Here is an 18,776-nt window from a genome sequence, read left to right as displayed (position 1 = left end):
GTCCCTTCTCCTTCTATTCCCTCTATCATTTCTTCCCTGTTTGTTAAAATTATGTCTAGTATTGCAGTCCCTCTGGTTCCTGCTTCCACTTTTTGAGTTAGAAAGTTATCGGCGAGGCTGGTGAGAAAACTGTCAGACTTTCCACTTGGTGCTGAGTGTGTTTTCCAGTTAATGTCTGGGTAGTTAAAGTCTCCCATTATTGTTGTGCTGTGCTTGTTGCATATTGCTGATAGTTGGGTTGTAAAGAGGTTGTCCATTGTATCTGTTTGGTTTGGTGGCCTGTAGTATACTCCAATTGTAATGTTGTCCTTTTTTTCTTTGATGTTGACCCATATGATTTTTAGGGGGTTGTCTTCTTTGGATTGATATAGCTCAGTGATGGTGTAGTGGTCTTTTATGTATAGTGCAACTCCACCTCCTTTCTTGTTTGACCTGTTTTTCTTGAAGAGATTGTAGCCCTTTATGTGTTCCAGTCGTGTGATTTGTTCCACCATGTTTCTGTAATACCAATTAGATCGTATTGGCCCTCGTGCATTAGTACTTCTAGTTCATCTTGTTTGTTCCCCAGGCTTCGTGCATTAGTGTACAGGCATTTTAGGTGTTTGTGTCTGATTCTGGGTGGACATTTTTATCTTCAGGAATGTTTGTGGGCTTAATATGCACCCCTTTCTTGTTTGGTTCATTGTTCAGTTTCTTGCTTTGGTCACCCGCCCCTCTCAGATCTAGTTTAAAGCCCCCCTGATAAGTTTGGCTAGTCGGTTTCCAAGGAGTTCTTTCCAGCTCTGGTAAAGTGTAGCCCATCTTTTGCTAGGAGCCCTTCTTGAAGGTATTGTAGACCGTGGTCGAGGAACCCAAAGTTGTTTTGGCGACACCACCTCTTTAGCCAGTGGTTTATTTGTGGGATTTTGCATTCTCTGACAGGATGCTGTCCTCTAGTGGGTAGAATAGAGGAGAAGACGACCTGTGCCCCTATCTTTTTAACTGTATTGCCCAAGTGGTCATAGTCTTTCGTGATTTGATTCATGTCTTTCCTTGTGTCGTTTGTTCCTGTGTGGATCACCAGTAGGGGGTAGTAGTCAGTGGGCTTTAGGATTTTTGTGACGTTTAGCGTTATGTCCGAGATTTTGGCTCCAGAAAGGCAGCTCACTTTTCTGGATTGGTTGTAGGGTCTGCAGATGGCAGGTTCAGTTCCCCTGAGGATTGAGTCACCAATTATCACCACTCTCCTTTTCTTTTTGGTTGGGTAGGGGAGAGGGGGGCTAGCCTTCATTGTGATGGTGTTTGGTGGTATTATATTGTTGTGGTTGGTTTTTGGTGGTTCCTTATGAGGTGATTGATGGTCTTCTTGAGCCAGGAGTACTTAATATTTGTTGCTTATAGGTACTGGGGTTGGAGGGAGGTGGGTTGGACTTGGTGGGAGTTTGGGGATGGTTTGTTTTTTTCTTCTTAGGGTGATGTGTGTCCAGTCGTTTACAGCCTTGAGGGGAGGGGGTTGGTTCTGATGTGCTCTTATATGGTGTTGGATGTTTTGGGAGTGTGTTGGTCATTCTTGTTGTGATGTTGGTGCTGCAGGGTTTTGAGGTTTCTCTCTAGGTTTTCTATTTTTTCCTCAAGTAAGTGGATTAATTTACTAGGAAGTCAGCCCTTTCATCTTTGTGTGTGGTGGGTTTGTCTTCGATGTGGGTAGTGGGAGTGTCTTTTCTCTGAGTGCATTGGTCGTTCGTCATGGTAGGAGGCTGGTAGTGGAATAGTTTATGAGTGTCGGGGCACAGGGGAAGCTCTCGCGTTAGCTGGGCGCTAGGTGCGTTGTCAGGGGCTTGAGGAGGCTCCTGCAGGCTTGGTTGGGCTCCGGGCGTGTTTCACGTCGGGGGATCTGGGGGAGCTCCTGCATCAGCTGGGTGCCGGGTGTGATTTTATTGCAACTCATAGTCAGTTGGCAGTTACTCTTTCACCAGCTTCTGTAAATTCAAATTGATTGGAGGATGGCAGTTTCCCTCCTTTCTACTCCTCTTCTTATTTAAACACAAAGTCACTTGGCAGTTGCTCTTCCCCAGCCTCTGTAAGTTCAAACTGATGGGAGGATGGCAATTTTCCTCCTTTCTCCTCTTCTTATTTAAACTCACTTATATTATAAATCGTATAACCTATGTTCTGTTATTTCTTAGTCTTGGTATTATTCTTTCTAAAACTGTTTCATTTGTTTCAAATATCCTATTTTTTTGGACGTGATCTATAATAACAAGTCATTATTTCTATTTTCAATCATCATCATTATTATTATTATTATCATCATCATCATCATCATCATCATCATTATTATTATTATCTGATTTAGTTTTTGGCTTAATAGGAGAAAATTTTGACTTAATTTATGTTGAATTCAAACTGAAGTATTTATACTATGTAACAAAAAGTTATCTCATAATGTATATTATAAAGTAATAATATTATTGCAAAAATTTTAAATAAGCTCCTTTTCAGAGTCAAAGCCTGAATGGTTTAGTTTTCCAAAGTGCAATTTGCAACTCACTTTGTAGCTTTTCATGCTCTGAGATTAAATGAACTGCTTCTGAAGAGAATGCGTGACAAGACAGCAATAAAGTTAAATTGGGGCTTTTTCCTGTCACATCTCATTGAAACAGCACATTTCAGGATTGTTTCTGAAACAGAAATCAATGAAGGCATGCTACATAAAATGGCCTGTTGTGTGTCAACAGTCACAAATCACGTTACAAAGTTTAAAATGGCAGATAATATTTTGATCTAACATTTACCATCTGTCCATTGTGTAATACATTATTTTGTCTGGGCAGATTTTATTTATTTACTTCTATTTTCTTTTTCAAAAATAACCTTTGTATTTGGGGTTGTACTGTATTTTTGCTTGCAACAAATTGACTGCCTAGAGAAGGCTGTCATATTATTAACGGGCAAATTAAATGTCTTGCCAAATAAAAATATCTCTATAAAAAGGATGGAAATTGACTAAACAATCTTGTCTTCAGAATTAAGGTGCTGCAAGTAAACTATGGTTGCCTCATGTTTCCACAAAAAAATTGGCTTTTTTTGTGAGTGCAGTACATAGGTGCCAATTTTTATTGGAAAAGATAACCCTTCAAATATTTCTAGTCCTCAAACAAGAATATATACAGTAATTTACATTTTAATAAAGAGAAAGATAGCACAATGTATTTATTGTATTTGTATCCTTTTTCCTCTGTGTACAGTTTATGTAGAGTTTTCCTTAATTTTAATCTCTAGGAACAAACAAAGTAAAAATACAGTAATATCTGTAGTAAGAAGTTACTTAAACAAATATTTTTATCACTGCAGTGAAACATCTACACTTTGTACAATGTATAGTAGTGCCACGTTTTCATTAATTTTGTTTCTAAATAAATTTCAAAGGCAAACCTACATAGTATTTGTCACATTGATCCAATTTAGATTGTAACCAAAACATTAATTAGAAAAACTGCTCTATACATGATCAGAAAGATACAAATATGATCTTTGCACTTGAATTTCCGGATTAGCTTTTCTTCATCTACAACTGATTATTTGATCTGATGTTATGTTTTTAAGCTTTTTATTGCTGCTTCATTATATATTCTATTCCTTATTTTATTTTTGATATACTGTTTTACTGTATGCTCTAAGCATTTAAGAAATTAAACTTAGGGATTGTGGGGGCAATAGCCTAGCTCTGTTAAAAAAGTTCTATTGCTAACATGTTGTAAGCCTCCCTGAGTCTAAGGAGAAGGGCGGCATAAAAATAAAATTAAATAAATAAATAAATAAATAAATAAATGTGAGAAGCAAATTTTAAGAACTTTTCAGTGAAAAATTAACTCTTAAATATTATAAATATTGACTGTAGGAAACGTGAAGAAGAAAATAGGAGAAAAGTCTCAGAACAGCAGAAAGAAATGCAGAATTGTAAAACTACCAAGATCCATGTGCAGCAACAGAATTTTCCTGAGATGGAAAGAAATCATTTGAGGGTTCATACTTCACAATGCTCTGTTTCACCTGTGAAAAGGCCTCCATCTGGCAACATGTCACAAAATCAACTAGGAAAAGACAAGAGAAGCACTGTTTTATCAAGGAAAGTGACTACCAAGAACCAAGGTAATTCAGTAGAGCTACTTGGTGAAGATCACAAAAGAAAAATGGGTTTGTAAACTCTTTTACCATTTGTCAAGCCTTAAATCAGACCCCTGTGAACCATAAAATGGGGGGAACTGGGAAGGCAAGAATCCAATGCTTTATACTACCATATATACCACAGTTATATTTGTGTTATTTGATTGGTGCCAAATAAGCAGCAAATGCATCTTGATTTATGAAAGTATCAGATTTTTGGTCAATAGTTATGCTGATCATAGAAAAATATGTGTATATAAAAGTATAGAGAAAAGAGAAAACAATTCACTATATTTTTTGAGGAAGGATCCAAATGGTTGGAATGATAAAAACCTTAAAGGATGGATAGAAAGAAATAATCAACTAAAAAGAAAATCATACAGTGCTAGAGTAAATATAAATTAAGTGGAAGATAGCATATGTAAAAAGTTAATTAAAAAGGTAGCTGAATGGAGATATATCTAGATTATTGGTTTGAGCTCCAAATTTGGCAGTTTTTCCAACTGCACTTTCAATTCACAGAGGCTAGGGGAAAAGCTCCTACTGGTCTTCTGAGACCTAGAGAGAAAAGGAGGAGAGAAAGGTAGTGAAAAAGCCATTTTCTATTTGTTGAATTCAAAGAGGTTGGGAAGAAATACTGGCTGGGAAGGAAGAGAAAGGTGGGAAAGAGACATTTTCATTTGCAGTTTGAATTCAAACCCAACCCATTCACAGATTAGGCTGGGGAGGAGAAACTGGTTGGGTAGGAGAAGAAAGGAAGGAAAAAGCCATTTCCAATTGCACTTTCAATTCACAGAGGCTAGAGGAAGAACTCCTGGCTGGGACTCTGAAACCAGTTTGAATTCCATTGCAGTTTGAATTCAAACACAGACCATTCACAGATTAGGCTGGGAGAGAAGCTACTGGTTGGGAAGGAGAAGAAAGGAGGGGAAAAGCCATTTCCCATTGCACTTTCAATTCACAAAGGCTAGGGGACAAGCTCCTGGCTGGGACTCTGAGACTTAGTAAGAGAGGGAGTATAAGATGCATCTTTTTACTCCCAAAAAGAAGGTCAAAAACTGGGTGTGTCTTATATATCAAATATTGCACCCGGGGGCATGAGGAGGGAGTTGGTGCGACTGCGGTAATAGCCACAATTGCTGGCAACAGACAGCTGATTGGTGGTATTCCAGGAGATTAATCCAACTGGCAATCAGAAAGAAAGAACAAAGGGGGAGATAGTGAAGTTACAGTGCTTCTCTCACCAATTGGAATCAGCAAAGCAGAAGTGATCAAAATGGCAACTTCACCGGAGAAAACGCAAGGCTCAATTTTCAGTGCCTGGGGTGGAGGTTAGTGTGCTCAAGTCAGCCTCTTATGATAGCAACACGGAGGAGCAGTGGGTGGGGCAAGAACCCTCGAGGTGGAGAAGGAAAGCAGCCAACCTCAAAGGCCAAACACTCATCTACAATGAAAGGCTTTTGGGAAATGTCTACTCTCCCATCCATCCCCTGCCCCAGAGCAGCCAATCAGCAGAGGCACTTTCTGGGAAGGACGAGAGAAGTTGCTCTCCCTGTGCTCTCCCTGCATGACCCAACTGCCAGACTCTGCCGTGTGTGTGTGAGAGAGAGAGAGAGAGAAGAGAAAGAAAGAGGATGGAAGGAAGAAGGATTTGTATCATTAGTGATCTGGTGACACCTGATGAAGTGGACAAGGCCATTGGAGCTGTGAGTTCCGCCACCTGTCTACTGGATTCGTGTCCCTCCTGTTGGTCTCGGCCAGCAGGGAGGTGACACGGAGCTGGGCCCAGGAGATTACCAATGCTTCCTTGGGGAGGGGAGTTTTTCCAACACTCTATAAAGAAGCGCTCGTGCGCCCCCTCCTCAAGAAGCCTTCCCTGGACCCAGCCGTACTTAACAACTATTGTCCAATCTCCAACCTTCCCTTTATGGGGAAGGTTGTTGAGAAGGTGGTGGCACTCCAGCTCCAGCGGTCCTTGGAAGAAGCCGATTATCTAGGTCCCCAGCAGTCGGGTTTCAGGCCCGGTTACAGCACGGAAACCGCTTTGGTCGCATTGATGGATGATCTCTGCAGGCCCGGGACAGGGGTTTATCCTCTGTCCTGGTGCTCCTCGATCTCTCAGCGGCTTTCGATACCATCGACCATGGTATCCTTCTGCACCGATTGGAGGGGTTGGGGGTGGGAGGCACTGTTCTCCAGTGGTTCTCCTCCTACATCTCTGGCCGGTCGCAGTCGATGTTAGTGGGGGGTCAGAGGTCGGCTCCGAGGTCTCTCCCTTGTGGGGTGCCTCAGGGGTCGGTCCTCTCCCCCTTGCTATTTAACATCTACATGAAACCGCTGGGTGAGATCATCCAAGGACATGGGGTGAGGTATCATCAATATGCCGATGATACCCAGCTTTACATCTCCACCCCATGCCCAGTCAACGAAGCGGTGGAAGTGATGCGCCGGTGCCTGGAGGCTGTTGGGGCCTGGTGGGTTTTGCCTCCCAAGGACAATCCCATCTGTCCGTCCATTACCCTGGGGGGGGAATTACTGACCCCCTCAGAGAGGGTCCGCAACTTGGGCGTCCTCCTCGATCCACAGCTCACATTAGAAAACCATCTCTCAGCTGTGGCGAGGGGGGCGTTTGCCCAGGTTCGCCTGGTGCACCAGTTGCGGCCCTATCTGGACCAGGACTCATTGCTCACAGTCACTCATGCCCTCATCACCTCGAGGTTCGACTACTGTAATGCTCTCTACATGGGGCTACCTTTGAAAAGTGTTCGGAAACTTCAGATCGTGCAGAATGCAGCTGCGAGAGCAGTCATGGGCTTACCTAGGTATGCCCATGTTTCACCATCACTCCGCAGTCTGCACTGGCTGCCGATCAATTTCCGGTCACAATTCAAAGTGTTGGTTATGACCTTTAAAGCCCTTCATGGCATCGGACCAGAATATCTCCGAGACCGCCTCCTGCCACACGAATCCCAGCGACCGATTAGGTCCCACAGAGTGGGCCTTCTCCGGGTCCCGTCAACTAAACAATGTCGGTTGGCGGGCCCCAGGGGAAGAGCCTTCTCTGTGGTGGCACCGGCTCTATGGAACCAACTCCCCCCGGAGATTAGAACTGCCCCTACTCTTCCTGCCTTCCGTAAACTCCTTAAAACCCACCTTTGCCGTCAGGCATGGGGGAATTGAAACATCTCCCCCTGGGCATGTTTAATTTATACATGGTATGCTTGTGTGTGTGTGTCTGTTAGTACAGTGGAACCCCGACATAAGAGCTGCTCTACTTAAGAGCAACTCGAGATAAGAGCTGGGAGGGGAGAGATATTTTTGTTCTGCTTACAAGCCCAAATTCGAGATACAAGCGCCAAGGAGCTGTCTCCTGAAGCCAAACGCTAACTTCCGTGTTCGGCTTCAGGAGACAGCTGCGAAGCGGCGCGCGTGTTTTAAAAGGTTGCAGCCGGCCTGGGGGGCTCGGGGGGGTGCTTGCAGCTTTCTTTCTTGCTCTTTTTCTTTCTCTCTTTTACCTTCCCTTCCTCTATTTCTTCTTTTCTTTCTCCTTCCCACCTTCTTCCCTCCCTCCCTTCACTCATTCCTCTCTTACTCTCCCCTTTCATAAGTTTCCTTGCTTCCTTCCTCTGTTCCTGTCCCTTCCCCCTTTCTTTCTTTCTTTCTTTCTTTCTTTCTTGCTCTTTTTCTTTCTCTCTTTTACCTTCCCTTCCTCTATTTCTTCTTTTCTTTCTCCTTCCCACCTTCTTCCCTCCCTCCCTCCCTTCACTCATTCCTCTCTTACTCTCCCCTTTCATAAGTTTCCTTGCTTCCTTCCTCTGTTCCTGTCCCTTCCCTCTTTCCTTCCTTCCTTCCCACCTTCCGTCCATTCATTCACCCATTCCTCTCTTGATCGCTTCAAGCCGGTCCCTGGTGCAAAAAGGGTTGGGGACCTCTGTCCTACAGGATTGGGTGGCAGAGAAGTTGAACATATGTAAATTTAAAAGTTTAAGAAAGTTTACAAGTTAAGTGAAAGAAACTTCATTATTCATTTATATGTACATGTACATTTCTTCATTAAAAACATGTCTTTCTGCATAATTTAGACTAACTTTGTGAGTTTTTTGAGGGCTGGAACCAATTAAAATTATTTACATTAATTCCTATGGGGAAAAGTCGTTCGAGATAAGAGCTGCTCGACTTAAGAGCCCAGGTCCGGAACGAATTAAACTCGTATCTCGAGGTACCACTGTATATGGGTTTTTAAAAAATCTTTAAATATTTTAATTAATTGGATTATTTATTATTTGTTTCACTTGTTGTGAGCCGCCCCGAGTCTTCGGAGAGGGGCGGCATACAAATCCAAATAATAAATAAATAAATAAATAAATAAATAGATAGATAAATAAATAAATAAATAAATAAATAAATAAATAAATAAATGATGCAAAATTGCTCAGTGCTTCTGAGCAGCCTCCTTCTACGGTAGCTAATACAAATTTCCAGTGTTTTTCCTCTTCATTTCTATCACTGACTAGCCTTCCCCCGCCCATGTCTCTGGCTGCCCAAAGCAAATGAAAAGAGAAACACAATGTGTGTGCACAGAAACTTAACCTCCCTTTCTGGTTATCACGCTGAAAGAAACCTGAATTCAACACAGTTTCTTTCACCAATTTCTCTGGTATTAAAGCGATCTGGACTCCAGTCTTTCTCTGCAAGGGTGAGATTGGACTAAAGCAATTCCCAGTCTTTCCCTGACTACAGAAGGAGATACTTTTCACTTCCTGTTAGATAATTTTCGATCATTTCTTTTTTTGCAAGATGGGGGGGAGAGAGAAAAGAAGCTCCTCTTTCCCTCCCTCCTTCTCAAAGACTGCAACTTTGTCCCTTGCACTTCCTTTCCTGAATCTCTGGTGATAATCTTTATGGCTCTTTGTAAATAGAGCTGGGAAGTTTAAAGAGCAAAGTAGCCACAGTTAGAGGAGGACTAGCTCAGGAAGTTTGAATGCCCTTGCAGTATACTCCAATCCCTAACCCAGAGGTTTTCAAACTTGACAGCTTTAAGACTAATGAACTTCAATTCCCATTCCTGAGCTAGCATGTCTGCTGGGGATTCTGGGAATTGAAGTCCAAAAGTCTTAAAGTTGCCAAATTTAAATGTCTATACACCAACACAGAGAGTATGAGGAATAAACAAGGCGAATTAGAAATTCAGGTAAATGAGGGAGGATATGATATAGTTGCCATTATGGAAACTTGGTGGGATGAAACTGACAAATGGAATATACAGCTAGAGGGTTTTAAATTATTTAAAAGAAACAGACCAAATAATAAGAAATATAAGAAATAACTACACCTCTACAGAAATAGAGCACAACAATAATGAAAATAATCTTGAATGCATTTGAATCAATATTAATTAAAGGGGGTAGTGGAAATGGTCTATACTATAGGCCACCCAACTAAACAGAGAAAGTAGATGAACTTTTTGCTAGTCAGCTAACTAGGAAGCACACCATTACTAATGAGGGATGGTTTTAATTTTTTTTTTTAAAAAAATATGTTACAAATAACAATAAAACATGACAAAGTGTCAAAACAATAATTACACAGTTATATAATAAATCATTTTTGATTCCCAGGTCATTGGATTCATAAGAAATTATACAATTCCATAAGTCCTTATGAAGAATTCCTTTCATCAGAAATATAGATTCATATATTTCTGCAAACATACAAAATATACCATATACTTGATACTCCTATCCTTTGAAGCGAACATATTATTTTTCCTTCCTTCATCATCTGCTTTAAGTTATTTGGAGTATCCCAAGGAATTTTTTAACCTTTCTTGTAAATAGCATTCTGACAGAGTGAATGGACGTATCATTACGTCCAACTCTGTCTGTGTAAAGTATATACTCAGAAAGCGTCTCCATTTTCTAAAAAAATGGGGCTGTGGATTTTGGATTTGCTTTTGGATTTTTCTCCTTCTAAGCATTCTACATGAAAGAGTCATTTCGTTTGATCTATCACCATGCCCATCATAGGGACTGTGGGTTCCAGCCAGCATTTTAGTAATATTTTTTGCTAACTAGCAATAGAATATGCATTACTTTAGGTTTACTCAGGGAATCATCATGTCCACAATGGAATAAACATAACTTAGAAGAAAGATTATTTTCTTTTGGCCAAATCTTTTAAATAATTTCTTCTATTTGTTTCCAGAATTTTATGACATATGGACATTCCCACAATCCATGGTATAAGTCAGTGTTGGATGTTCCACACTTTGGGCATGCTGTTGATCTGTTTCGTCTACATGTTGTTATTGGGAGATTGAATGCATATATAGACCTATGTATAGTTTTGAATTGAGTCTCATGCCAGTATTCATTTATTATGGCCTTGCGTAATGTGTTCCATTATTTTAGGATTGTATCCCCAATGCCTTTATCCCCTAATTGTCGTGCCCATGCAGAGAAGAAAGTTTCAGAATGTCTTTTCACATCTAGATTTCTCATATGGTGATACAGCATTGTCACTGTCCTGGTCCCTAGATTTAGTGAGAGGATTTTATCCATTTCATTTTGTCTGATTTCATTTTTTACATCATGTAATATAGGTACTAGAAAACCCTGTATTTGAGCATACAGCAATCCATGTGCTGGTCCTAGTTGATATTTATCTAGTAGTTCTTCTCTATCTAACATCTAGGTTCTGTTTCATGCAGGAGGTGTTTTACCAGCAGGATGCCTTTTGTTTTCCATTCCCCAAACATATTATTTTCTCAGCCCTATGGGAACCCAAGTGGTTTCAAAGTGGTAGATACTTTGATATGTGGAACAATAGGTGGTATTTTATTTGTACGACCTTCCCTGTTGCTTTGGTATCACAGAAAACTATTGATTTTTTAATATATGATGGTAATTAAGCTATCTTAACATGTAGTAAGGGGGCCAAGTCCCAGGTGCACAGTATTGAGATTCTAAATAATATGCTGAAAAAATGCTTGTGTCTTTTAACCAGTCACAAATGTGCCTCATCATGCATACTAAATTGTATCCCCTAATGTTAGGGGCATTAATCCCTCCTTTTTCCTTTGCAGCTATCAGCTTATGGCAGTGGTCCCCAAACTACGGCCCATGGGCCGGATGCGGCCCGCTGAGGCAATTTATCAGGCCTGCGGGGAGTGCACGAGATTTTATCAATAGATATAAGCTCCCGAATCTCCTGTCCATTCACCGCGGTCTGCTGCTGAGCAAGGAGGCGGTACAGAGGCAAGGTACAGGCCCGCTTTCCTCCCTGCCCCTTGCCTCTGCACCATCTCCTCCTCACCTCATCCTCCGCGGTGAATGGACGGGAGATTCAGGAACCCCCCTGAATTTGCCCAAACGGAGGCGGCGGCGGCGGCTTCAAGGACCAACAGCTGGTCCTTCTCGGCGCTGCGTTGCTGCAGCCTCCGAGCTCCGATGTTGTCCCTGGGCACTGTTACTTCTAAGCTGCGCTGAGAGAGAAAGAGAGAGAGAGCGGAGGGCGGCTTGCCAGTCCACGGCCCCCTGGATGAGCGGCCCCGCATGGCCCCAGCAGCGGACTTCGCCGTCGCCTCTGCCCACGTCCAACTCTCCAGCAAAGAGGCAGCAGCCACGTCTACCCTTTTGGCCTCCACGGCGCCCAGCGCCCGGCCCCAGGCCACCGCCACCTCCTCCTCCCAATAGCGCGCCGGACCTCTTCCTGCAGGAGCGGGTGGTGGGGTGGAAGTGGTTGGACTTATCTACACGCGCACCTGCTGACTTGGAAGAGGGGAAAGAAAAAAAATCTGCTTCTCCAAAGAGGGGGGGGAAGAAAGAAAAATAAGAGCTCCAACTTGGCAGAAGGCAGGAGGGGAGAATCGAGCGTGCTGCAGCAAGTTTGCTTGGCGAAAAGGCAGCTACTCCTTTCTGGGGCTTTTTTTTCTCCCCCTCCACCACCCCTTTCCGAATGTTGTTTGCCACTTTGGAGTGACCCTCTCTCGGGCTTGTTGTGGATGCGGCGCGGATGAGGGGGGAAAGCCGTAAGCGCGAATTAGCAAAACCAGTTCAACCTCTTCTTCGCCTCCTTACCAAATACTGAAAAAAAAAGAAGCTTCGTTGGTATTTTGGCTCTCCGCAGAGACTTTCCAAATGTGCTTTCCTGGGCAGCTGGGCTTTTCCCCTCATCCGCACCACATCCACAACAAGCCCGAGAGAGGGTCACTCCTAAGCGGCAAACGACATTCAGACAGAGGTGGTGGAGGGGGAGAAAAAAAAGCCCCAGAAAGCCAAGCAAACTTGCTGCAGCACGCTCGGTTCTCCCCTCCTGCCTTCCGCCAAGTTGGAGCTCTTTTTTTCTTTCTTTTTCCCCCCTCCCCTCTTTGGAGGCGCAGATTTTTTTTCCTTTCCCCTCTTCCCAGTCAGCAGGCGCGCGTGTAGATAAGTCCAACCACTTCCACCCCACCACCCGTTCCTGCAGGAAGAGGTCGGACGTGCTACCAGGAGGTGGAGGTGGCGTGGGGCTGGGCGCTGGGCACCGTGGAGGGTGAAGGGGTGGACGTGACTGTGCCTCTTAGCTGGAGAGCCGGACGGGGGCAGAGGCAACGGCGAAGTCTGGTACTCTCCGCTCTATCTCTCTCTCAGCGCAGCTTAGAAGTAACAGTGCCCGAGGACAGCAGCGGAGCTTGGAGGCTGCAGCAATGCAGCACCAAGAAGGACCGTGTGTTGGTCCTTTGAAACCGCCACCGCCTCCGTTTGGGCAAATTCAGGGGGTTAGCTGGAGAGCCGGGCGGAGGCGACGGCGAAGTCCAGTGCTGGGACCATGCAGAGCTGCTCATCCACGGGGCCGTGGACCATCAAGCCACCCTTCGCTCTCTCTTTCTCTCTCTGTTGCCAGCGTGGTGTATGAGAGAGAGAGAGAAAAAGGAGGGGAGAGAGAAAGAAAGCAAGATAGAGAGAAAGTGAGAGAGAAAGAAAGCAAGAGAGAGAAAGAGGGAGAGATAGAGAGGGAGAGAGAAAGAGGTAGAGATAGAAATAGAGTGAGAGAGAAAGAAAGAGGGAGAGGGAGGGAGAGAGATAGGGAGAGAGGGAGAGATAGAAATAGAGTGAGAGAGAAAGAAAGCAAGAGAGAGAAAGAGGGAGAGGGAGGGAGAGAGAGAGGGAGAGAAAGAGAGAGGGAGAGAAAGAAATAGATTGAGAGAGAAAGAAAGCAAGAGAGAGAGGGTGAAAGAGGGAGAGAGAAAGGAAGTGGGAGAGATACAAAGAGGGACAGAGAAAGAGTGAGTGAAAGAGAGAGAGAGAAAGAAAGAGAAGAGAGAGAGAAAGAGAGAGGGACAGAGAGAGAAAGAGGGAGAGATAGAGAGGAAGAGAGAAAGGGGGAGAGATGGAAAGAGTGAGAGAGAGAGAGAAAAAGAGAAAGAGAAAAATGAGAAAATTATGGAGAGAAAACGAGGGAGAGGAAAATGAAACAAATGAGAGAGAAGGAAGAAAAGAGAGGGAAGAGAGGTGGAGAGGAAGGAGGGAAGGAAGGAAGGAGAAATGGAGGGAGTTTCTTGATTTAAGTTTAAATTTACTTGTTAATAAAAATGTATAAATTACTTTATTACTTAATTACTTCTTATTTTAAATATTGTATTTGTTCCCATTTTGTTTTTTACTTTAAATAAGATGTGCAATGTGCATAGGGATTTGTTCATAAAGTTTTTTTTATAGTCCAGCCCTCCAACAGTCTGAGGGACAGTAAACTGGCCCCCTGTGTAAAAAGTTTGGAGACCCCTGGCTTATGGTATGGATGCGTGGGCGCTTGCCCTGCCATAAAAAATGGGATATAACTTGTTGGGTTCATGATATCAGCATGCTTTATAAGAATATAAAAGGATTGGATATAATAGCATTGGATATAATAGTTTGGAAGAAGACATCATTTTTATTAGATGGTTACGTGTCAAAAAAGAAATGGGGAGTTTATGCCATCATTATAATTTTTGAATAATTTTTTTGTAATTAATGGAGGGTAATTTAGCCCATATACCGATTCCACTGTACATCCAATTTTTATGCCTAAGTATTTCACAAAATTTGATACTACAGGTATCCCTCCTATCTCTTTTTCTATACTTCCCACCAGTCTGTTTCTCTCCAGGAATAGTATTTCACATTTAGATTGATTTATTTTGAACCCTGAAAATGAACCAAAGTCTTTAAATAAAGTTAGAATTTTGGGGAGATCCCTGCATGAGTCAGACATGAGCAGAAGGATATCATCTGCAAAAAATGTGGTCTTAGTGTAGAAGATCCTATTTGTATTATTTTAAATGTATTTTGTTCCACTATATCTCGCCAGGGGTTCATTGGTCAGATTGAAAAGTAGGGATGAAAGAGGACACCCTTGCCGAGTCCCCTTCAACAAAAAGAAAGGTGTGGATATAAATCTTGTAGTACATATTCTTGCCTTATGTGCTTGGTGTAGAGGCTTTGTATATAGGTACCGAAAGGACCCTGTAGTCCAATATGGTCAAGTACCTGTCCCAGTCACTGCCATTTCACATTATCAAAAGCTTTCTCGTGCGAAAGGCGAGGAGGGTGGGGGCAGTGCAAATCTCCGGAGGGAGCTGATTCCAGAGGGCCGGGACCGCCACAGAGATGGCTCTTCCCCTAGCCCCCGCCAGATGACATTGTCTGGTCGACGGGACCTGGAAAAGGCCAACTGTGGGACCTTATTGGCCGCTGGGCTTTGTGTGGCAGAGGGTGGCCCCGTAAGTAATCTGGTCCGATGCCATGTAAGGCTTTATAGGTCATCACCAACACTTTGAATTGTGTCCAGAAACCAATCGGCAGCCAATGCAGGCTGTGGAGTGTTGGAGAGACATGGGAAGGGGTGGGCAGCAGGTAGGATGGGATGGAACGTAGTTCCACTGGCGGAAATAAAGATGTGTACGTAGCTCCAGCTGATCGACAGCGGTCACTTCCTGGATTACTGGTCTCGACTCGGCTCCCCTTTTTTTCCTTGCTGCTGCGACTGCGCTCCTTGCGTTTGTCCTTTCCTCCTTCATGGCCTTGGACGAGCTTCCATTTCTCCTGCCCATCTCCCCTCCAGCCTCATGCATCCTGAGGCGTGGGTGGCGGCAGCGCTGGCAGCATTTATGCTTCTGGCTGCACCCATTCACCTAGCTACCCAGCCTGGGGCAGGGAGGCGACCCAGGAAGGAGAGCATGGGAAATATGATGCAAATTGTCACTCCAGCGAGTGATATTGGGAAGGTTGTAAGTCGAGGATTTAACAGTTCGGTTGAATGGTGATGATCGTTCAAGCCACTCCCACCTGATCACATGGCCGGCAAGCCATTCCTACCCAGTCACATGGCCATTAAGCCACACTCACAAAATAAGCCACACCCACAGTGTGGCAGTAAAAAGTTTGGCTGCCCATTACTGGACATGGGTGTATCTGGGAAGGCCCATGACACCTCGTGCGGCCACATTCTGCATTATTTGAAGTTTCTGAACACTCTTCAAAGGTAGCCCCATGTAGAGAGCATTGCAGTAGTTGAACCTCGTGGTGATAAGGGCATGAGAAACTGTGAGCAAGGATTCCCCATCCAAATAGGGTCGCAACTGGTGCACCAGGCGAACCTGGGCAAATGCTCCCCTCGCCACAACCGAAAGGTGGTGTTCTAACATCAGCTGTGGATCGAGGAGGATGCCCAAGTTGCGAACTCTCTGAGGGAGTCAATGATTTCCCCCCCCCCCCGCCCAGGTAATGGACAGACAGTTGTGATTGTCCTTGGGAGGCAAAACCCACAGCCACTCCGTCTTGTCAGGGTTGAGTTTGATATCTTCTGTAAGACCTCCCATTTGGAGGATATTCCTTCTCTAAGTCCTCAATACGTTCATGTAATTTGGTAGTTGCTTGGATCACATCTTTAAGCATACTGTAGTTTTCCTCCACTTTGGTGGTTTCTATTGTAGTCAAGCGTTTGTCTGTTTCTTCAAGGCTCAAGTCCTGTTGTGCTACATCAGCTTTTATAGCATTTATAGTCTCTTGTATTGTATTTGTGAGTGTAGCATCAAGGTCTGGAGCAGGGAGTTTAGCAATTTCAATTGCCACGTTACTGTAATCCGGTGCTTCAAAGGTTATTGTAGTTTGAGTATCTTGTTCGGTAATTAAGGCTGTTGCTTGGAAGTTTGTTGTCTCTGAGATTTGGGATCTGGAGAGGGAGGCGCCATTTTGGAGAGAGTCGTTGTATTCCTCGTGTTCTGTTCAGCTATGATTCTAGATTTGTGTCCACTCCGTAAAAGGTAACGTTTCATAAAATACAGAGGCACCAGCTGTGGAAGTTCCCACCTGCTAGGAACCTGATTTTTGTTCGTATGAGCTGCAGAGCAGGCTTTCTGGGAGGGGGTTGAATGGAGCTCTCAGCTCAAGTTGCCTATATATTAGCACCGGAACCGGAAGCCGCAATGAGGGATTTTAATTACCCTGACATCAACTGGGAGACAAACTCTGCACCAAGTGGAAGATCCAACAGGTTCCTAACAAACCTAGCAGACAACTTTGCTACCCAAAAAGTAGAGAAGGGATCAAGGGGCTCTGCCATACTATTCTTAATTCTCACTAACGGAGATGAAATGATAGAAGGTGTTGAAGCTACAGGAATCTTGGAGGCAAGTGATTATGCAATATTGGAATTCAACATTATTTATTTAATTGTTTGTTTATTTATTTATTGGATTTGTATGCCGCCCCTCTCCGGAGACAAACACAAACAACAACAAGAACAAAGTCAAACTAGAGTCTTGGATTTTAAGAGAGCTAATATTAATAAACTCAGAGAGAACTTGGGAAAAATTCCATGGATAAGAATCCTTAAGGGGAAAACAACTCAAGAAGCTTGGGAAATTTTGAAAAGTGAGATTATAAAAGCCTAGACTAGTTCAATACAAATGAAGAAGAAAAATAATAGGTCAGAAAAGAAACCAGCATGGCTGCCTAAAAAGCTCTCTGACAAATTGAAAGACAAAAAGGACAAGTATAAAATGTGGAAAGAAGGGGAAATAACTAAGGCAGAATACTAGCAAAGCTAATAAAATATGTTCTGCATTCTTTGTTATAGTATCAAAAATGTTGTAAATAACATCTGAATGAGTTGTTTCCAAATAACCTTAATTTCATTATAGCTAAATAGCATTGCTTCATCATATTAATGTGTCTGTTCTCATTTGGGAATAATCCTTTATTCTTTCCAGTGCCTTCAAATGATTTCTGTTCATTTTCTAATCAAAAAAATTTTTACACAGGAGATTTCTTGCAATTAATTTCAATGACTTCTTATACTGTTTTATTAATTTGTAAACACTCCATAGGAAATACTCTTTCAAATACTGTACCTAGCCCCTTCATTTTTCAAAATCAACATTTTAGTATATCCTTGTAATTTCTGTAGCAAAATATTCATTGCCAACTTGCTAGTCATCGAGTAAGTTAAATGGTTTGCATACTTGTAAAAAATATCATGGGATTCTATACTATACAAGGCATATATAAAGAACACCAGGCAAATCCAGAAGAAGATGGAGAGACAACATCAAAGACAAAGCTATCACAGCATCAAATAATAATGATTGATTCCCAAAAGTGCTTTTTCAAGAGACAACTGTAGTTTCTGATTTTTATTTGAAGATATTTCACTTCTCATACTTCTTCAGTTCTGATTGGATGGTAGGTAATGGAAGGATTTACAGGTAAAACTGAAATAATTAGAATATCATGCAAAAGTTCATTTATTTCAGTAATGCAACTTTAAACGTGAAACTAAGATATGAGAGAGACTCATTACACGCAAAGCAAGATAGTTCGAGCCGTGATTTGTCATAATTGTGATCATTATGGGGTACAGCTGATGAAAACCCCAAATCCACAATCTCAAAAAATTAGAATATTGTAAAAAGGTGCAATATTCCAAGCTCAAAGTGTCACACTCTAATCAGCTAATTAAGCCATAACACCTGCAAAGGGTTCCTGAGCCTTAAAATGGTCTCTCAGTCTGGTTCAGTAGGAATCACAATAATGGGAAAGACTACTGACCTGACAATTGTGCCGAAAATCATCATTGACACCTTCCACAAGGAGGGAAAGTCTCAAAAGGTAATTGCAAACAAAGTTAGATGTTCCCAAAGTGCAGTATTAAAGCACATTAATATAAAGTTATGTGGAAGGAAACAGTTGGAAGAAAAAGGTGCACAAGTAACAGAGATGAACGCAGCCTGGAGACAATTGTCAGGAAAAGGCCTTTCAAAAGTATTGGGGAGTTTCACAAGGAGTAGATTAAGTTTGGAGTCAGTGCATCAAGAGCCACTACACAGAGATGGATCCTGAACATGGGCTTCAAATGTCATATTCCTCTTGTCAAGCTGCTCCTGAACAATAAACAACAGCAGAAGTGTCTTATCTGGGCTAAAAAAACCCAGACCTGGCCTGTTGCTCAGTGATCCAAAGTCCTCTTTTGCATCTCATTTGGAAACAAAGGACCCAGTTTCCATAGAGGAAGAATGGAGAAGCACACATTGCAAGATGCTTGAAGTCCAATATGAAGTTTCTACAGTTTGTGTTGATTTGGGGAGCCATGTCTGCTGATGGTGGTCCACT

At 42.8% G+C, this 18,776-nt stretch overlaps 2 protein-coding genes across 8 annotated transcripts in view; both read left to right on the top strand.

Annotated features, from left to right (window-relative positions):
* Window positions 1–18,776, top strand: part of SEC61B (SEC61 translocon subunit beta) — a 1,118,247-nt gene that overhangs the window by 1,028,869 nt on the left and 70,602 nt on the right. The gene's annotated exons all lie outside the window — the stretch shown is intronic.
* The window catches only part of INVS (inversin), a 426,566-nt gene that overhangs the window by 354,353 nt on the left and 53,437 nt on the right, over window positions 1–18,776 (top strand). For 5 of the 7 annotated variants that reach the window (XM_070727772.1, XM_070727775.1, XM_070727770.1 and 2 more), the window contains exon 13: window positions 3,881–4,176. In XM_070727772.1, coding sequence (XP_070583873.1) covers window positions 3,881–4,176 — 296 coding nt within the window. The remainder of the gene's footprint in view (window positions 1–3,880; window positions 4,177–18,776) is intronic. The other 2 variants (XM_070727774.1, XM_070727771.1) reach the window with 1 other exon arrangement.

This window comes from Erythrolamprus reginae, chromosome Z (assembly GCF_031021105.1).
Source record: "Erythrolamprus reginae isolate rEryReg1 chromosome Z, rEryReg1.hap1, whole genome shotgun sequence".
Classification (NCBI taxonomy): domain Eukaryota; kingdom Metazoa; phylum Chordata; class Lepidosauria; order Squamata; family Dipsadidae; genus Erythrolamprus; species Erythrolamprus reginae.
Note: the sequence above shows the minus strand (reverse complement) of the source record. Positions and strands in the feature narration are given on the sequence as shown.